The 19,405-nt window shown below is 42.7% G+C and overlaps 1 protein-coding gene across 5 annotated transcripts in view; it reads right to left on the bottom strand.

The window, feature by feature from the left end:
* The window catches only part of MYO18B (myosin XVIIIB), a 318,984-nt gene that overhangs the window by 125,734 nt on the left and 173,845 nt on the right, over positions 1-19,405 (bottom strand). For all 5 annotated transcript variants that reach the window (XM_054469702.2, XM_054469701.2, XM_054469703.2 and 2 more), the window contains one exon: positions 10,919-11,071. In XM_054469702.2, the coding sequence (XP_054325677.2) occupies positions 10,919-11,071 (153 nt within the window). The remainder of the gene's footprint in view (positions 1-10,918; positions 11,072-19,405) is intronic.

Genomic DNA, 19,405 nt, shown 5'->3' with positions numbered 1-19,405 from the left:
ATTTTGATTAGGATACAGGGGCACCATGTCTTTAACTTGCTTTTAGATAATTCAGAAAATTTATAGAGAGAACCAGATCGCAAATGTGGAAAAATATTAAAAGTTGTTGAATCTGGGTGAAAAACTTGAATAAGCCCTTTGAACTATTCTTGCAACTTCTCTGTAAGTTTTAAATTCTTTCAAAATATATATTTTTAAATCTTAGTTCCATCCATCTCTGTGACTTTGAGCAAATTTCCTCCATGCAGAGCCTCCTCCTGAATAAAATGGGCATAGGCTGGGCGTGTTGGCTCAAGCCTATAATCCCAGCACTTTGGGAGGTTGAGGCTGGAGGATCGCTTGAGCCCAGGAGTTTCAGACCAGCCTGGGCAACATGGTGAAACCTCATCTCTACAAAAAAACAAACAAACAACAACAACAACAAGAATTAGCTGGACTTGATGGTGAAAATTCATCTCTACCAAAAAAAAAAAAAATTAGCGGGGCATGGTGGCACATGCCAGCTACTTGGGAGGCTGAGACGGGAGGATTGCTTGAGCCTGAAAGGTTGAGGCTGCAGTGAGCCATGATTGAGCCACTGCACTCTAGGCTTGGTGACAGAGCAAGACCCTGCCTCAAAAAAAAAAAAAAAAAAAGAAAAGAAAAGAAAAGGGATAATGCTAGCTGTCTCCTCTGGAGTCTGGCCACCACCTGTCCAGTCTCTCCCCACTCATTCACTGAGCACTTGCTGTATACAGTCACACTCCCACACACTAGTTCAAAACAGAAAAGGCTCCTGCTGTTGCAGAATTCACTGCACTCAAGTGGGTTTGGGGGATACAATCAGGTCATGACGTTGATGTATGTGGCACCATGACTAGCACAGTGTAAAGAATCAGTGTTCCCCGTCAATATCATTGTTGTGGAATAGTTATCACGACCTTGACAGGCCCCTCCATGACTAAATGGTAACAGGTCCTTTTGGGGAGATATCCCCGCCTTCTTGCTTATAATGAAACCAGCCTCTTCCCACTTCATTCATCATAGCATTGAATGTGTCAATATTTGTGGGGTGAACAGGCCTGTGATAACCATGTTTTTAACCAATACAATTCTGTCTTTATCTTCTCCGACAAGAGGTTATGTTAATATTGAATCAATTCACTCCAACACAATCTTTTAAAAAAAGGCTCTTCAAATAAAACATCACAGGAAGCCACCTGTTCCATAGTTCCTGGCTGGGGAAAAATGTTCCCCAGGTGCCCACACACAAAAGACTCCCATCAGGGTCATCTTCCCAGTGCTTATTAACTATTTCCAATGTCTCATGGAAGCATGGATGACACACGGTGATACATGTCCCAATTAAGGGCACTGAGCATGAATCCAGGGTTATTAGTCTTCTAGGCACTAATAGAGAGCCTCAGGCTATTAACAAACCACCGCTGGGAGCTCACGGTGTATGAGTCGCACAAAGCTTTGTGGCTCCATCTGAGTAAACACCAGAGCTGAGCCAGAATTCCCAAGTGGAATGACCTACAGGAGCACTCAGGGTGTCCAGGGAAGATGTTGTCTGTAGTCCCCACACTTCGGGAGGCCAAGGCGGGTGGATCACTTGAGCCCAGGAGTTTGAGACCAGCCTGGGCAACATAGAGAAACTTTGTCTCTAGCAAAAATACAGAACAATTAGCCAGGTGTGGTGATGCATGCCTGTATTCTGCTTGAGGTTGAGGCTGTAGTAAACTGCGATTGCACCACTGCACTCCAGCCTGGATGACAGAGCAAGACCTTGCTTCAAAAAAAAAATAAATAAATAAAAAAGGATGTAATAGCCCCGAGACAGCAGAGGACCAATAGGAGGCATTGGTGGCGTGGGTGGAGCGGTTAAATTCCCAGGTACCTGAGTCGGATTCCTTCAGTTCAAACCCAGGCTGGGATTTTTATTAATTACCTTTGTGACTTTGGCTAAGTCTTTTACTATGTTTACTCACCCCAGTCTCTGCCTATAAGAGGTTAGAAAGAAAATGATGGAAACAAAGGAATAATTACAGGGAGTGACAAGTACTAACTTAGGGGCGGGCCCAACAGATTGTGGGGAAGGAGAGGTGGCACCCTCACCCAGCCCATGGAGGTCCAAGAGGGCTCCAAGAGAAGACACCCAAAGTCTCTTAGATGCTTATCAGGCAAAGAGGGATCAGGGGAAGAAGCAAGAACCCAGCCAAGGGTATTGCTTGGGCAAAGGTGAAGAGGTGAGGGCAGGTGCAGAGGACACCAAACCATTCTAAGCTTCGGGTGAGGGGTGACAGGAGGGTAGGTGCCAAAATATGCATCCCTGTAGGTCAAGGGAAGAAACCTGGACTTTAGGCTGAAGGCAATGTGAAACTACCAACGGATCTTGAACACACAAAGAACCAACTTTGCGTTTAATTTTAAAATTCTCTCTCCAAAGATCGGACGGTACAAAGATTGCTCAGACAAGACCAAAGGCCAGCCAACTTGAGAGAAATTCAAGTACTAGATATTCAGGTGGACTGTAATACAAGCAGAGAGAGATGGGGGATGCATTTCAGAGCTATTTAGAGGGTACAATGACTTGGTGGCAGCTTTGTTCTCAGCAGGAAAAGGTGAATACAGCCCCCAGCATTAATTAAGTAAATGACTAAAGCGTTCAGTGCAAATCCTTCTCTATTTAACAGAAAGCAAATAACATATTTCCTCTGTGGAAGAGACAAAGGTCAGAAGCATGAATCAAATAGGGGGAGAGAAAAAGCAACGGCTGCCCTGGAGCAGACATCATCTCCGACTTTCTCCTTGGAGCCAGGTGTTAGCATCTGCTGCTCACAGATGTTATTTGTGCATAGCGATTATCTCAATTATATATCTTGGTTGTTGGAATTGCTTCTGTCTCCAGATTAGTTTGCTTCCAGTGGAAACATTCTATGGGAATTAATTAGAAATTGGCTCTGAAAAAAAACAGGTGTCATTAGATCAACCCCACACCTTGTCTGCCTACCTGTTCCACGAGGTCTTATAAAATCATGTGCTCAGAAACTAAAATCTTCCAATAGCTGACACTGGTGAATGAAAGGAGAGAGCCAATGGGGATGTTATGTTATATTTTGAGATCATTGTCTTTTTTTTTTTTTTTTTTTTTTGAGACAGTTTCACTCTTGTTGCCCAGGCTGGAGTGCAATGGTGTGATCTTGGCTCACCGCAACCTCTGCCTCCCAGGTTCAAGCGATTCTCCTGCCTCAGCCTCCCGAGTAGCTGGGATTACAGGCATGAGCCATCATGCCCAGCTAATTTTTGTATTTTTAGTAGAGACGGGTTTCTCCATGTTGGTCAGGCTGGTCTTGAACTCCTGATCTCAGGTGACCCACCCGCCTTGGCCTCCCAAAGTGCTGGGATTACAGGCATAAGCCACCATGCCTGGCCAGGAGATCATTGTCTTAGAGTTTTCAATTTCATGACTCCTTTCAAATCCATGGTCCAGTGTTCTTTATATCAGCCCAATCAGCTGAGATTATCATACCTCCTTATTAGGCAAGAAAGACTCTATGCAAGGCAGCTGACTTGCCCAAGATCTGCAGCAAGGTAAGTGTCATTGGCAGGATTTGAATCCTATATATGGCTTTCAGGAGTCTTCTGTATCGTATCAGGAGGGTTTTAAGCCTCAGGTGTTCACTGAGATGTATCCAAAGCTCCCAATGGTGGGAAACTGGGAGAAAAGAACCAAATGATTATCTTAGGGTTCTAGATGCAGGGGCAATGGACAGAGGGGGTGCCTGCCCATCTGGAGAGAAGATGCTGTAGCTAAGGGAAACTGTTGCTGCTGGTAGAGCCTGATATTCTGCACATCAGGGCTCCTGTGATTTAGCTGGGGACTTGCCTTTTTTTTTTTTTTTTTTTTTTTTTTTTTTTTGAGACCGGGTCTTACTATGTTGCCCAGGCTGGTCTCAAACTCCTGGGCTCAGAGAAAAAGACCTCCCTCTGTCTCCCAAAGTGCTAGGATTACAGGTGTGAGCCATTGCACCTGGAATCCTGCCAATTTTTACAAGCCGTTCTGGCCACACCTTCCTCTGCTCAATAGCTTTCTATGGCTCCCTGTGGCTCTGGGATAAAATTGAAGCTCCTCAGCCAAGCTCACTAAACCATTCATGAACTGGCTCCAGCCTCCATTACTGGCACCATCCTCTCTGCCCTTTTAACCCCTGGATACCTTATACTCCAGCAATACCATGCCAAACAATATGCTTTCTGTCTCTGTGTGCTTCTGCCCTTTTATGCACTGGTGTTTCCTCCTAGAATGTCTACATACATGTACCTTATCTAACCAGCAATTCATTTCCATCTTTACAGAGATAGCCAAAGCTACCAGCTCCTCTCTCAAAGCAAAATTAAGGGCCTCCTCTTTAGCTAATCCAAACACTCCTCCAATAAAGAGTATCGGGGAATCTGTCCCGATATTCACATAGGTTCTTTTCTATTTTCCTTAAGCATCGGCCAGCTTGAGAAATAAAGGGACAGAGTACAAAAGAGAGAAATTTTAAAAGCTGGGCGTCCTGGGGAGACATCACATGTTGGTAGGTTCTGTGATGCCCCACAAGCCACAAAAACCAGCAAGTTTTTATTAGGGAGTTTCAAAAGGGGAGGGAGTGTGCGAATAGGTGTGGGTCACAGACGTCAAGTACTTTACAAGGTAATAGAATATCACAAGGCAAGTGGAGGCAGGGCGAGATCACAGGACCACAGGAGCGAGGCGAAACTAAAATTGCTAATGAAGTTTCGGGCACCATTGTCATTGATAACATCTTATCAGGAGACAGGGTTTTGAGATCAACCGGTCTGACCAAAATTTATTAGGCGGGAATTTCCTCTTCCTAATAAGCCTGGGAGAGCTATGGGAGACTGGAGTCTATTTCACTCCTGCAGTCTCGACCATAAGAGACAGGCGCACCTGGGGGGGCTATTTATAATCCTATACCTCCAGGCGCATATTCTCTTTCCCAGGGATGTTCCATGCTGAGAAAAAGAATTCAGCGATATTTCTCCCATTTGCTTTTGAAAGAAGAGAAATATGGCTCTATTCCGCCCTGCTCACCGGCAGTCAGAGTTTAAGGTTATCTCTCTTATTCCCTGAACAATTGCTCTTATCCTGTTCTTTTTTCAAGGTGCCCACATTTCATATTGCTCAAACACACACGCTGTACAATTTGTGCAGTTAATGCAATTATTACAGGATCCTGAGGCGACATACATCCTCCTCAGCTGACAGGATTAAGAGATTAAAGTAAAGACAGGCATAGGAAATCACAAGGGTACTGATTGGGGAAGTGATAAGTGTCCACGAAATCTTTACAATTTATGTTTAGAGACTGCAGTAAAGATAGGCATAAGAAATTATAAAAGTATTAATTTGGGGAACTAATAAATGTCCATGAAATCTTTACAATCCATGTTTTTCTGCCATGGCTTCAGCCGGTCCCTCTGTTTGGGGTCCCTGACTTCCCACAACAAAAGAGTTTATCACTCTGCTTGTTATAGCCTGCTTCTAGGACTAGGAGCCCCTTAAGGGCAGAGACCTTGACATTTCCTCTTTATCCCTGTAGCTTGGCCTCAAATTCATCCCAGAGTGGAGATCATATCCATATTTGCAGAGTGAACATAGTTCTCTCTAACAGGTACATTCAAACACATTCCCTCCTACATGTCCTTTATACAACAAAACCTTTGGCCAGGTGTGGTGACTCACACCTGTAATCCCAGCACTTTGGGAGGCTGAGGTGGGTGGATCACTTGAGGCCAGGAGTTAAGAGACCAACTCAGTAAAACCTGGCCAAGATGGTGAAACCCCAACTCTACTAAAAATACAAAAATTAGCAGGGCATGGTGGCAGATGCCTGTGATCCCAGCTACTTGGAAGGCTGAGACAGGAGAATCGCTTGAACCTGGGAGGCAGAGTTTGCAGTGAGCCAGAGATAGGGTCACTACACTCCAGCCTGGGTGACACAGCGAGACTATCTTTAAAAAAAAAAAAAACACCTTTCTCTAGGTTGTCCATCATCACAGTGACCGAATGTGAAGGTCGCAGAACATGTTCTAATTTCTTTTTTCTTTTCTTTTTGAGACGCAGTCTTGCTCTGTGGTCCAGGCTGGAGTGCAGTGGCACAGTCTTGGCTCACTGCAAGCTCCGCCTCCTAGGTTCATGCCATTCTCCTGCCTCAGCCTTCCAAGTAGCTGGAACTACAGGCGCCTGTCACCGTGTCCGGCTAATTTTTTGTATTTTTAGTAGAGATGGGGTTTCACCATGTTAGCCAGGATGGTCTCCATCTCCTGACCTTGTGATCCACCCGCCTTGGCCTCCCAAAGTGCTGGGATTACAGGTGTGAGCCACCACACCTGGCCTTTTTTTTTTTTTTTTTTTTTTTTTTTTTTGAGACAGAGTCTCGCTCTGTTGCCCATGCTGGAGTGCAATGGCGCGATCTCAGTTCCCCACAACCTCCGCCTCCCGGGTTCAAGTGATTCTCCTGCCTCAGCCTCCTGAGTAGCTGGAATTACAGTCATGCACCACCACACCGGGCTAATTTTTGTATTTTTAGTAGAGACAGGGTTTCACCATGTTAACCAGGCTGGTCTCGAACTCCTGACCTCAGGTGATCCACCCGCCTCAGACTCCCAAAGTGCTGGGATTACAGGTGTGAGCCACTGTGCCCAGCCACCTGTTCAAGTTTCTGAAGCCTTCACTGGCTTTCCCTCCTCAGCCCCTGGGCCATGATGTGATGATGATGCTTCGCTTTAGAAAAAGGGCTCAGAAAGGTCGGGACGCTTGTCAAAAGTCATGAATTAGCAAGTGCCGGATCCAGTTTTCTCTACTCAAAAATTAACTAATTTTAAAATAGGTGGAAATAAGATCTGTCACACTAATATAACCTCAGTGGCAGTTTCCTCATCTGCAAAATAGACATGCTACCACTGAACTCAAAAGGGTGTTCTGAGGGATAAATAAAGCCTATGGTTCCCCCCCAGAACCCCCCAATGTGGTTGTCTAAAAATGCAGATCCTGAATTCCAACCAAAACTTGATTTTTTAAAATGGGGTGGGGGAGGGGGCAGACTCCAGAAGTCTGTGATTTTAAAATGGTGTTTAACTTCTCTGATGTGCAGCCAAATTTGAGAAACCCCAAGACACTAAGGAAAAGTCTGGTACATAGTAAGTGCCTGACAATAGAAGTTAATAGGACCCATATTGGGCAAACCAAGTTGTAAGGGTATAGGACATGTATTGCTGTGTGCCCTTAGGTAAATTACTCAACCTCTCAGAGACTGCCTCTTCATTAGTAAAATGGGTTAAAAATAGGAATATCCACCTCCTAGGGTTATGGCAAGGATTTTCTGAAATAACACACTTAAATGTTGCTAACCAAACCTCATCTGCACATCCTATCGATTCCAAATCAGCTCCAAGTTTGTCCCTTCTTGCCATCTCTATCAATACTCCCCCCAACCCAGGTGACCATTTCCTCCGGCCTAGAAGGGCGCATTAGTCTTCTAAGGATATCCCCTCATACCCTCCACAATCCAATCTCCATGCAGAAGTACAAACCTCTAAAATGTGAATCAGATTCTGTCACGCTTCGCTCACAACCTCCCAATGGCTTCTCACCACCCCCAGGATAAAATCCAAACCTTCTAGGCCCCGTATGTTCTGGTCCCTGCCTGTCTCTCCTTCTCCCAGGGTATTTTAGCTGACCACCCAAGCTAAACAGGACGCCCCTGCAATGCTCTATCTTAGCACCCTATTTATTTCCTTTCTCATTCAAATTAAGGTGTGGGATGATTCTATTTATTCGTATCATTGTTTGTCTTCTTTTCCATCAGATGTAAATTCTATGACGGTGGGTACCACTGCTGTCTCACTATCCATGGTGCTTATATCCAGCACATTGCCTGACACACAGTAGGTGCTGCATAAATATTGAATGAATGAAATTGTTCAGCACCATGCTCAGCACTTAAGTAGCAGCCAGCAGCAAAGTTAGCTCCCTCTTCCTTCCTCCTCCTGTCTGCTTTCCCTACCTATGTCCCTGGAGCCTTCAGGCAAAGGACAAATACTCTACATCGGAGAGGAGATGCAGCAATGCCCAATGTCATCACTGCTTTATTTGATTAGCTCTGACTCTGGCATCCGGGACACGTGCGCTGGGAGCCAAAGCAACTGTACCCTGACCTCTGGTCCACGCGATCCCATCCTTATAACGATCTCCATGACAACAGCAACGAAAAGCCAAGGCTGTGGATTTCCTTTGATAGGAGCCGGATGCAGAGACTGGGAAGAAGGACTTTCAGAAGAATGAGGCTCTTTGATTCAGCTCAAAGTGCCTTCATTAAATACCACTTTTTCCCAAGAACATGTATTTTAACCCTGCAGAAGGAGAATTCTCATGAATACTTAATAAAACAAAAAAAAAAAGAAAAAGTAACAAAATCTCTGTGGTTTCTTTTCAAAAACATCCACCTGTTGGGGGAAGGGAAGCTTGGGTGCTGTGGCACTGGGGACATTTTGATGGAAAATGGGCAGGTATGTGGCCTTCTGCCAAGGGAGTTGCTTCAACTCAAAATGCCTGGCCCCTGGCTGGGCAATCACACAGCAACTCTGCCTACCTGGAGGCAAGCCAGGTGCCTCAAGGTTCCGTACCCACCTGGTCAGCCAAGCAGACAGGAAGATGCAATGTGAGTCAAAAGCATCTCTCAATTCCGCACTTAGAATCACAAGCTTGGTATTCAAACCCCCGACTCTGCCACTTACCTGCTGTGTTACTTTGGACGCACCACTTGCCACCTCCGGACAACATTTTCTCATCTGTAAAATGGGCACAATGCCACCTCCCCTCCCCTAGGCATATCATGAGGATTAAGCGGGGCGATGCGTTCAAGCACAGGTGATAGTGGCTTCCTCGCATGGCCATGAAGCAGAGAGAATGACCAGCCATCCTGGCTTGCCCAGGACCCACAGCGCTAAAACTAAGAAAGTCTCAGATAAGTCAGGATGGTGGGTCATCCTAGAAGAGAGTGATTTGATAAAGGAGACGGCGAAGAGTTGTAGAATTTTCAAGAGGGAAGGGCCCTTCCAGTGTCTTCTGGTTTAACAAGTTTACTTCTGCCATATTCTTTCCAATAGCACATAAACTTGGTCTATTCATGAGAAAACCATCAAACCCAGATTAGAGCACATGCCATAGGATACCTGTCCAGTGCTCCTCAAAACTCTCAGGGTCATAAAAAGCAAGGTCAGCCTGAGAAACTGTCCCAGACCAGAGGAGACTAGGCAGGTATGACAACAAAATGCAGAGTGTGGTCCCGGGTTGGATCCCGGGAGAGGAAATGGGAGAGACTGGTGAAATCCAAATCAAGTCTGAATTTAGGTTTCTGTTTCGTTTTGTTTTGGTTGAGGTCTTCTACTTAAGCGAATAAGCTCTAACTGAAATGTTTTGTTTTACAGATAGACACTGACACCGGAGACTGGAAGCAGCAGAAGCTCTGGGATCTCTGTTTCCAACACTTGGCGCCATAGTCTGCTGCCTTTTGCTGTCTTCCTGGGGACCTGCTGGTCATCATGGGCTGTGTCTCCAGAAAGAAGAGAGAAAGGTGCTGGGTTTGGAATCGGGAAACATGGGTCCCAGGCCCGGCCTCAGCCACTGACTGGAGGAAGGGACAGTAACCCTCCAAGAAGGCAGGTGGTGAAGGCATCTGGGCTTAGCAAGAATGACTTATCCAAGGGAAGGTAATATCAATTGCATGAACACAACACTCCCAACAGAGCTCTGAGCCTCCCCAGGTGTCTTCAGCTCCCCATGGGGACCGGTAGCAAATCCTGAGTTCCTGCTACATCATTCAGCTTTGGGACATCTCTCTCCAAGGCTTGCACCACCCTGTGGGATCCATTCACACTTCTCAACACTGGCTGCCCTGCGCTACAGTCTGCTGCCGGAACAGCCCACACTCATCACATCTCCTCAGGTCCCCAGGCTCTGCTCTGGCCTCACCTCCCTACCACCCTCAGACCTGCTGCTCCTCCTGTCCTCCTTTGAGACAGCTCAAGGATGGTAGAGCCTGAAGACCTGGGTTCAAATCCTGGCTCTGCCGCTTTCAAGCTGCGTGACTTTGGGTGGGTCATCGCACCTTTCTGCCACCCGATCACCTGCACTTGTGAAATGAAGTTGATGATCCTCACCTCACTCAGCAATCCTGAGAACACCATGCAGCACCATGTACAGAGATACAGAAGACCCAGTACCTAGCGAGGGCTCCAGCTGGTAGCAGCCAGTAGTCAACATCATGTCTTGATCAATATCATTAGCATACCAATAGGCAGTCAAACTGCCAACGTTTGTATAACTGTTGCTGTTGTTAAGCATTGGTTTTGCACGACTGGCACTATTGCTATTTGGCTCATACCTAGTCCTGGCAGTCACCACACACACACACACACACACACACACACACAGACACATAGACACATACACACACACACACATACACACTATTGCTATTTGGCTCATACCTAGTCCTGGCAGTCACCACACACACACGCATAATACATAGACACATACACATACACACACACACACACACACACACACACACACACCAGGCACACTGCACTCAGCCATTCTGGCCAGTGCTGATCTGCCCAAGCCCTCCAGACAGAAGAATTCTGCCTCATCTCTGAAAAAGGGAACAGGACTCCTTCTTAGACCCCTCCTCCTCACCTACACTCCATGTGATCCTCACAGCCCTCAAATGCCCCCCATCTCCCTGCAGGTCTGTGAAAGTTGGAGGTTGGCACCATCGTTCCGCTCATACCTGGGAGGGACAGCCATTCTCTGCAGGTCGTAGCATCCTCCCCAGCCTGATTTTCAAGGGGATCCCATGACACCCACCTGGCTGTGCACTTTCTCCAGCTCCTCCTTGCTGACTGATGTCTTGCCATCCTCCATGGTGCCCAGAAGGAGCTGCACGTCTGACAATAGTGCATGTGTCCTCCTGAGGTCTCTCCGAAGTCGCTTCTCCACATCAAAGTCCCGATGGCCAATCTGAAAGCCAAAGGAAGACCTGTGAGCCGTGTAGCAAAGCAGTGGCTAGGGTCTAAGTTTTCCAGAACCAGGTTCCCTGGTTTAAATCCTGCCTCTGTCACTCACACTGTGTGACCTTGGACAAGACCATTCTCCTCTCCGAGCCTCAGTTTCCTCAACTGAGAAATGGGATTGGCACCAACCACATTGGGCTGCTGTGAAAATTAAATACATGCTTAGCCTAATGCTTGACACAGAATAAATGTACAAGAAATATGAGTTGCTATCATTGCTGCTATCATAGCCCGTATGGATCCAAAGCCATTCTGTCATCCCATCTTTTGCACGCAAGTCATCAGTGTGACCTCACCTCATCTTGTAAGAGCCTCATGTGCCAGGTGAATCCCTCTGCTGCTGGCCAGGTTCTGCTGACAGAAGTTAGGACAGTCCTGGGTGGGCAGGGACTGGACAGAGCCTCTGGACTTCTGGGGAGTTATTAATGTTATTGATCTGGGTGTTGTTTTGACTTTATGAAAATTCATTGAGCTGTACACGTGGGATACGGAGTACTCTGTATGTGTGTTACACCTCAGTAAATTGTAAATGTGCTCCTTTTGAAGTCAATCCTTTCTGTCCTTTGGTCCTGTTTTCCAGTTTGAGGACAAGCAAATGAGATCATTTTCTGCAGAGGAACCTTACCCAGAGGTGAGTACATTCCTTCCCTCAGAATCTTGAATTTGCCAGGGACAGCTGTCAAGGGAGTCCCAAAGAAGCCACATCCTGGACTGGGCACCAGGAGTGTGACCTTAGACTCCTTGACAGCCTTCAGTGGCCAAAAAGCACAGGTTAAGCCAAAGCAGAAGAGGTGCGGAATTACACCAGTGCCCTACATGAAATTTCGACAGCCGGTCACCTCTCTAGAAACAGCGCTGACTTAAAAGACAACGTGTTAACATCCCTGAAAGAAACTAACAACTCCTTTCTTGGGCTCTTCAGGAGACCAGAGGATACAATATGGGCCTGTCCATCAGATGGAGAGTTTTAAGGAAAACAGGGTGCAGGTGCCTCAACACTGGGATGTGGTTTTTACACATCTGGAAATCTGTGTCTCCACATCAAATGCTAACCATTTCCTGGGATGCTCAGAATGTCCTGGAATATTCTAGAAAAAACATGGGGTTGAGAATGAGCAGATCTAGGCTTTAAACTCTGGCTCACCATTTGCTGACGATGGAACAGTGGCTGAGTCACGCCACATCTCTGAACCTGAGTTTTCTCATCCACAAAAAGGTTAAAAAAACACCCTGTCCTTCGTGTTGAGATAAGACAAGGATCAGATGTGATAATGGATTCCAAAGCACTTTGTATGCTGTTGAGTGCTTTGCAAATATAAAGGATTATGAGTATTGTCTGATGACCTAGAATGTGTTCCTCTAGATTTTGTATTTCTATTTCTCTACTGCTGGTTTTGAATTCTTCGAAAAACGAGTTGGTTCTTAGAACATGGTCTTTATATCTGAAATGTATTGTTTTGGTAGGTTCAAAATGCTGTTCTATTATACACACACACACACACACACACACACACAGTATCACCTGCTGAACTGAGTTGAGGGCTGGGCATTGTGCCAGGCTCTTTGTCACAGGTTATTGCATTCAACTCCTGTGACAGTCTCCTTAAATAGACCTTATTATTATTGCCTTTACAAATGTAGTAATAGCTTACATTTATAGACAGTTTTAAGTGTCATATACTATTCTAAACACTTTATAGCTATTAATGCATTTAGTCATCATGATGAATCGATGAGGTGTATAGTATTATGATTCCCATTTTACAGATAATGAAACTGAAGCTTGCAAAGATGAAGTAATTTGCCTCAGATCACACAGCTAGTAAGTGGCAGAGTTGGAATATGAATCCAGCTTTTCTGGCTGGAAAGTGGTAATTTTAGTAAAATCTACCATTAGATAGGTGTGTTTTAGGCTTTAATTCTGAAAAAATATATATACCATGGGGGCACAGAAGAACATTATCCAGCTCAGGCTTGGATGGAATTGGGAAGTAGGAGGTAGCTACTCCTAGCTAGGGGAGGTGGAGGAAGGGCATTTTAGGTAGAAAGCACTTAATGAGCAAAGGCGGAGAAGCAAGAAATAATCTGAGCTATGCATTTCTGGGTGGCTGCCATGAGGGTATAAAACCCCAGAGTTGAGAGGCAGGTTACAAAGTAAAAGAGGTTATCCAGGGCTCTTACATGGAGGAACAACTGATATGAAAGAGCAAATGATCTGCCCAACGTCATACTGCTACTAAGTGGCTATGCAGAGATCTGAATCCAGGCAGCTCAGCATTAGGATGTAAGTCTCTAACTGTTGCACCACAGTGCCTAGTGGAGCTGCTTCATGAACCCAGATTTACTTACTCTAGAACCCAGACTCATGAGTACGCTTAGGCAGTGGGCTTTGCACATTTCTTATATTTGTGTCTGTTTTTGTTTTGCATATATCCTAAAGTGCCTTTAATTCTCCTGTGGGGCAAGTTAGCATCAGGGACATTCCCTGATGTTGACACTGACCATGCAGTAGAGATGGCTCAGATTCTATGATCTTCAGTGCCTCAAAGGCCCTGAAAATGCTGGCATTAACTCCTTTCCAGAGGAAGCACTGCAAACAGAATTCACAAGAAAATCTCAGACCAGTCATCCTCCTATTTATAATACATTGCTACAAGAGAGGAGGGCAAAAAATATCACTCATTAGGTTAATGGGAAATAAATGTCATTCTGCAAGTTTCCATTTTGTAGCACAAAGATTCAAACTTTGATAAAGATGGTGAATTAACTAATAAATCTACATGATGTTTAGTGTTGTTGTGAGTAACTATATTCCAACCTTAGTTGGTTCACCATTTATCATAAAGGCAAATTGTTTGGGGAGCTTGTTAAATGTCCATTGTCAAAGGAATCTCCAAGCACTATTAAAATTTGATCTAGAAGTCCTGTTAGGGATAATCAAACCACTTTACAGATGGGGAAATTGAGGTTTGGAGACAGAATGCGTGTTGCTGAGGGCTTCACAAATTAATGGCAGAACTGGCTGCCTGAGAACACTATGAAAAAAAGATGGTCCACAAAAATATAGTTCTAGCTAAGTGGACCTTATTGCTTTTAAGCAGAATCATAATAGGTTTTTAAAATGACAGACATTCAAATAATATAGACCTCATTTAGAATCCACCTAGGGTACTAACTTGCTACGCAATCCTGGCCAAGTTGCTTTACTTTTCCGAGCCTCACTTCTTTCATTTATATGAAGGAAATAATAATATCTATCCCACAGCATTACTGTGAAAATTAATGTTAGTAAAAAATTATGATTAAGCATGTATCTGGAAATGTATGAGTAACCACCAAAAGAACAGAAATATAGTTTGTAGCTTCTGAACCAATAGTTCAAAAGAGAACATAGAAAACATCAATCTATCCAAAAGTAGGAAAGCAATAGAGGGAGAGCAATGTAAAGGGACAAGAAACTAACAAAACACAAAATAAGATAATACAAAATAGTTTCAAATATATCAGTCATTATAACAAATGCAAATAAATTAAATTTTTATATGAAAAGCTAGAGACTAAAATATTGCATTAAAATTATCCAGCTGTTTAAAGAAAACACATGAACATTCACACACACACACACACACGCACACTCACCCCTACAAAGCTTTAAAATGAAATAGAAAAAGGTCTTGCAGGTAAACTGACTAAAATAAATCAAGTGAAATAAAATGAGGCAAAACTTATTCACAGAGAAAGAAAGACACCAAGTAAGAATCGAAGCAATGATCTTCAAGAAAATAAAACAATACAAAACTTAGATGCACCTAAATATATAACCATAAAATACATAAAGAGAAACTATGACAGAACTGTTAACAAAAATTGGTATAACCATTCTCATGGTAAGGATATAACAGGACTCTCTTAGAAACAGATCAAGAACTCAAAACCAAAGTTAACAGGAGGCAGTTTTAAAAAATACATAATCATGTATTTTAAAACTTTTCCTTTATGGTTTGTGCTTTTATATTTGTATGTAATGTTGAAATAAAAATTTAACAAGCTTGATTCATTTGCCACGTATTGAACCCTATGCCTCATAAACAGTCACATTATTTTCTACTCTATAGTTTATTTTTGTTTCTTTGGTTTTTTGTTTTTGAGACAAGGTCTCGCTCTGTCACCTAGGCTGGAGTGCAGTGGCGCGATCTCAGCTCACTACAACCTCTGCCTCCTGGGTTCTAGTGATTCTCATGCCTCAGCCTCCTGAGCAGCTGGGATTACAGGTGCCCGCCACAACACCCAGCCAATTTTTATATTTTTAGTAGAGACAGGGTTTCACCATGTTGGTCAGGCTGGTCTTGAACTCCTGACCTCAAATGATCTGCCCACCTTGGCCTCCCAAAGTGCTGGGATTACAGGCGTGAGCCACTGTGCCCAGCCACACACAATCGTTTATTAAACTCTACCGATAACTAGAGCAACAAAGAGATCTCAACAATTTCAAAGAAAAGATGTTATGCATTCTACCATGTTATCTGTCCTAAATGCCATTAAATTAAAAATTAACAATAGAAAGTTACTCCAAATCATCCTAAATGTTAATAAACTTGAAACTCAAGTTCTAGATAACTTACAGGTTAAAAGAAAAAAAGAACAAAAGATACAACAAGACACTTAGTAGATGGCACTAAAACAGCAATTCAAGGTAAATGTATTATCTTAAATGTATTATCTTAAAGAAAACAGTTTAAGTGGGATAAAAAATATTGAAGGTGAGTTAAACATTTTAATACTAAAACTGAAGACCAAGAACAAAAATCTAAACCAATGGAAAAAAGAAGGAAAAAGAAACAAACATAAGGTCAGACACTATTAAATACACAACAAAGAAAAAATAAAACAAAAGCAGGTTATTTGAAGGGATTACAGACAAAATTCTAACAAGGCTAATCATCATCAACCACAAAAAAACTCAAAAGTAAACATCATTATGATTAAAAAGAAAATAATCTGATACAGTAGAATTTTTTAAATAACGAGAAAATACCATGAACTTTTTTTATGTCAACCTATTTGAAAAATTAGATGAAATAATAAATGTCTAGAAACATCAGTTACCAAAGTTCACTCAATAAGGAAAAGAATAATACCTGAATTTGTGTTCAATTATGATTACAGCATTTTGACACAGAAATCAAATAGGGTTACAAGCAAATTGTATCAAATCTACAAGAACTGCATGATCCAAATTTTACAAAAAATTGTCTCAGAAATCGTTGTGAATTCATTTTATGAGATTAGTACAACACTTGACAAAGACAGTCTAAGAGAAAAAAATTATAAACCAATCTTACTTATGTGCCTGGTTTCAAAAATCCTAAATAAACTGTTAGCGATCCAAAAGAGCTGTGTAATGAAAACATATGACTAAGAAAGGTTTATCTAGGAAATACATCAGGATACATTAAATATCTAAAATATACTACATTAATAGATTGAGGCAAGTCATCAGATTATCAACAATTGCAGAAAAAGTATATAATATTCAATAACATCTTTTTTTAAGATATTAGAAAATTACAAATACAAGACTGATTTAACCTTATTAAAGTTAGTCACGTGCCACATTACATTTCCATCAACGATGGATTGTATATACAATGGTGGTCCCATAAGCTTATAATACCATACTTTGGCTGTACCTTTTCTATGTTGAGATATGTTTAGGTACACAAATACTTACCATTGTGTCACAATTGCCTCCCAAATTCAGTACAGTAACATGCTGTACAGGTTTGTAGCCCAGGAGCAATGGACTATATCAGATAGCCTAGGCATGTAGAAGGCTATCCCATTTAGGTTTGTGTGAGCACACTCTAGGATGTTCCCACAATGATGAAATTGTCTAATGATGCATCTCTCAGAAAGCATCCCTGTCACTAAGCAATGCATCACTGTAATTATCAAATACACTGCAAATATGTGTATTACAAAACTTTACGAGCACTCCTATTAAGGTCAGGAACAAGAAAAGGATGTCAAATATCTTTCTCTACCATTCATCTTATACTGGAGGCAAATGAAATAAGGTAAGAAAAAGAAACAAGAAGTAGAAAGTATAACATTTTTTTTTAATTTGTTGAGATCTTTGTTGCCCCAATCCACGGTCAAAAGTCAAAACTGGCCGGGCACAGTGTTTCATGCCTGTAATCCCAGCACTTTGGGAGGCCAAGGTGGATGGATCACGAGGTCAGGAGATAGAGACCATCCTGGCTAACATAGTGAAACCCCGTCTCTATGAAAAATACAAAAAAATTAGCCAGGCGTGGTGGCAGGCACCTGTAGTCCCAGCTACTCGGGAGGCTGAGGCAGGAGAATAGTGTGAACCCAGGAGGTGGAGCTTGCAGTGAGCCGAGATTGCACCACTGCACTTCAGCCTGGGCGACAGACCGAGACTCCATCTCAAAAAAAAAAAAGGAGTCAAAACTATTCTTACTTTCAAATGATAAAGATTGTCAAGGCAGAAAATCCAAAAAAGCCTATAGATGAAGTATGAAAGATAGTAAGCGTTCAGGAAGTTTGCTAGATACAAGATTAATGCATGATAATCAATGGTATTCCCATATGCCACAATGACTAGTTAAAATATAGATAGAATACAGAAAAATATTCTGTTCATAATAGCCATAGAAACTACAAGTTTCCTGACAATAAATCTAACAAAAAAGTCCAAGATCTGTATAGATAAATATAATAAAATATTATTGAAAGCCACAAATAAATGGAGAGGGCATATGCAATAATATAATAGTTTAATATAAAAAAAAGTCAATTGTTCCCAACTAACTTGTAAATCAATGCATTTCCAATGAAAATTACATCGGGTTTTGTTGTAGAATCTAAATAAGAAGATTAAAGGGTCAATAAAACAGGCAATTTTAAAAACAGTCAAGGTAAGCTGTCCTACGAGTTATCAAAACCCAGCCATGAAGAACATACGGTGGAGAAATAGACAAAAAAAACCAATGAGCCACAATGAGGAGTTCATCAACACACCCAGGCATACATGGTAATTGCAGGAAAAAAATTATGAACTAAAACATACTTTATCCATATTGAGGAAGATAGATTCCTACCTCACACTATGCACCCCAATAAAATCTAGATGGATTAGAGACCTAAAAATGTCAAAAGCAATACTTTAGAACTTTTAAGACACATGATGACATTTTTGTGAACTCAAAGAACAGTATCTTAAGATATAAAAGCAAAAACCATAAAACATGCTTGATTAACACGACTGTATTAAAACTATTTTTTATTAAGCTAAGGACATTATAAACAAAGTGAAACAATTATCCATAGTATAGGAGATATTTGCAAAATACATAACCAAAAATGGATTCGCATGTTGTATAAAGATCATGAACGATCAATAGAGAAAAAGGAGACAAACTTCTATGAATAGGCAATTCACATAAGAAAAAGCCATAATCGGCCGGGCGTGGTGGCTCACGCCTGTAATCCCAGCACTTTGGGAGGCCGAGGCGGGTGGATCATGAGGTCAGGAGATCGAGACCATCCTGGCTAACACGGTGAAACCGTGTCTCTACTAAAAATACAAAAAAAAATTAGCCGGGCATGGTGGCGGGCGCCTGTAGTCCTAGCTACTCAGGAGGCTGAGGCAGGAAAATGGCATGAACCCAGAAGGCGGAGCTTGCAGTGAGCTGAGATGGCACCACTGCACTCCAGCCTGGGAGGCAGAGCGAGACTCTGTCTCAAAAAAAGAAAAGAAAAGAAAAGAAAAAGCCACAATCACGTGAAAAATGCACAGCATCCCTAGTAATGAGGGCCACGCAATACCATTTAGCACCTGATACCTGGAAAAAATGTTTAAAAATGTCTGACACTGCCGCATGTTGGTCGGGACATGAAGGAGTAAAATCTCAGACACGGCTAGTGACGGTGGAAACTGCTGCAATCACTTTGGGGAACAATCTGAGCGATATTTAATAATTCCCAAATTGGACATTCCCAGGAGCCAGCAATTCCTCTTCCAGCTACATACCCTGGAGAGACTCTTGCCCATGTGCACAGTGAGGCAGATATGAGACTATGCATTGCAGTTTGGGGTTTTAGGGTGGAAGTAACTAACTACCCACCAATAGAAGAAGCAGATTTTTAAAAATGAATGCTGTGTAGAAATGAAATGAATTAATTAGAGCTGCATGTATCATTATAGACTAATCTCAAAAACACAATATAGAGGCGGACCAGAGGGGGACAAAGTAAA

The sequence above is a fragment of the Pongo pygmaeus genome, chromosome 23, assembly GCF_028885625.2.
Source record: "Pongo pygmaeus isolate AG05252 chromosome 23, NHGRI_mPonPyg2-v2.0_pri, whole genome shotgun sequence".
Classification (NCBI taxonomy): domain Eukaryota; kingdom Metazoa; phylum Chordata; class Mammalia; order Primates; family Hominidae; genus Pongo; species Pongo pygmaeus.
This window is presented reverse-complemented; position numbering and strand designations above follow the sequence as displayed.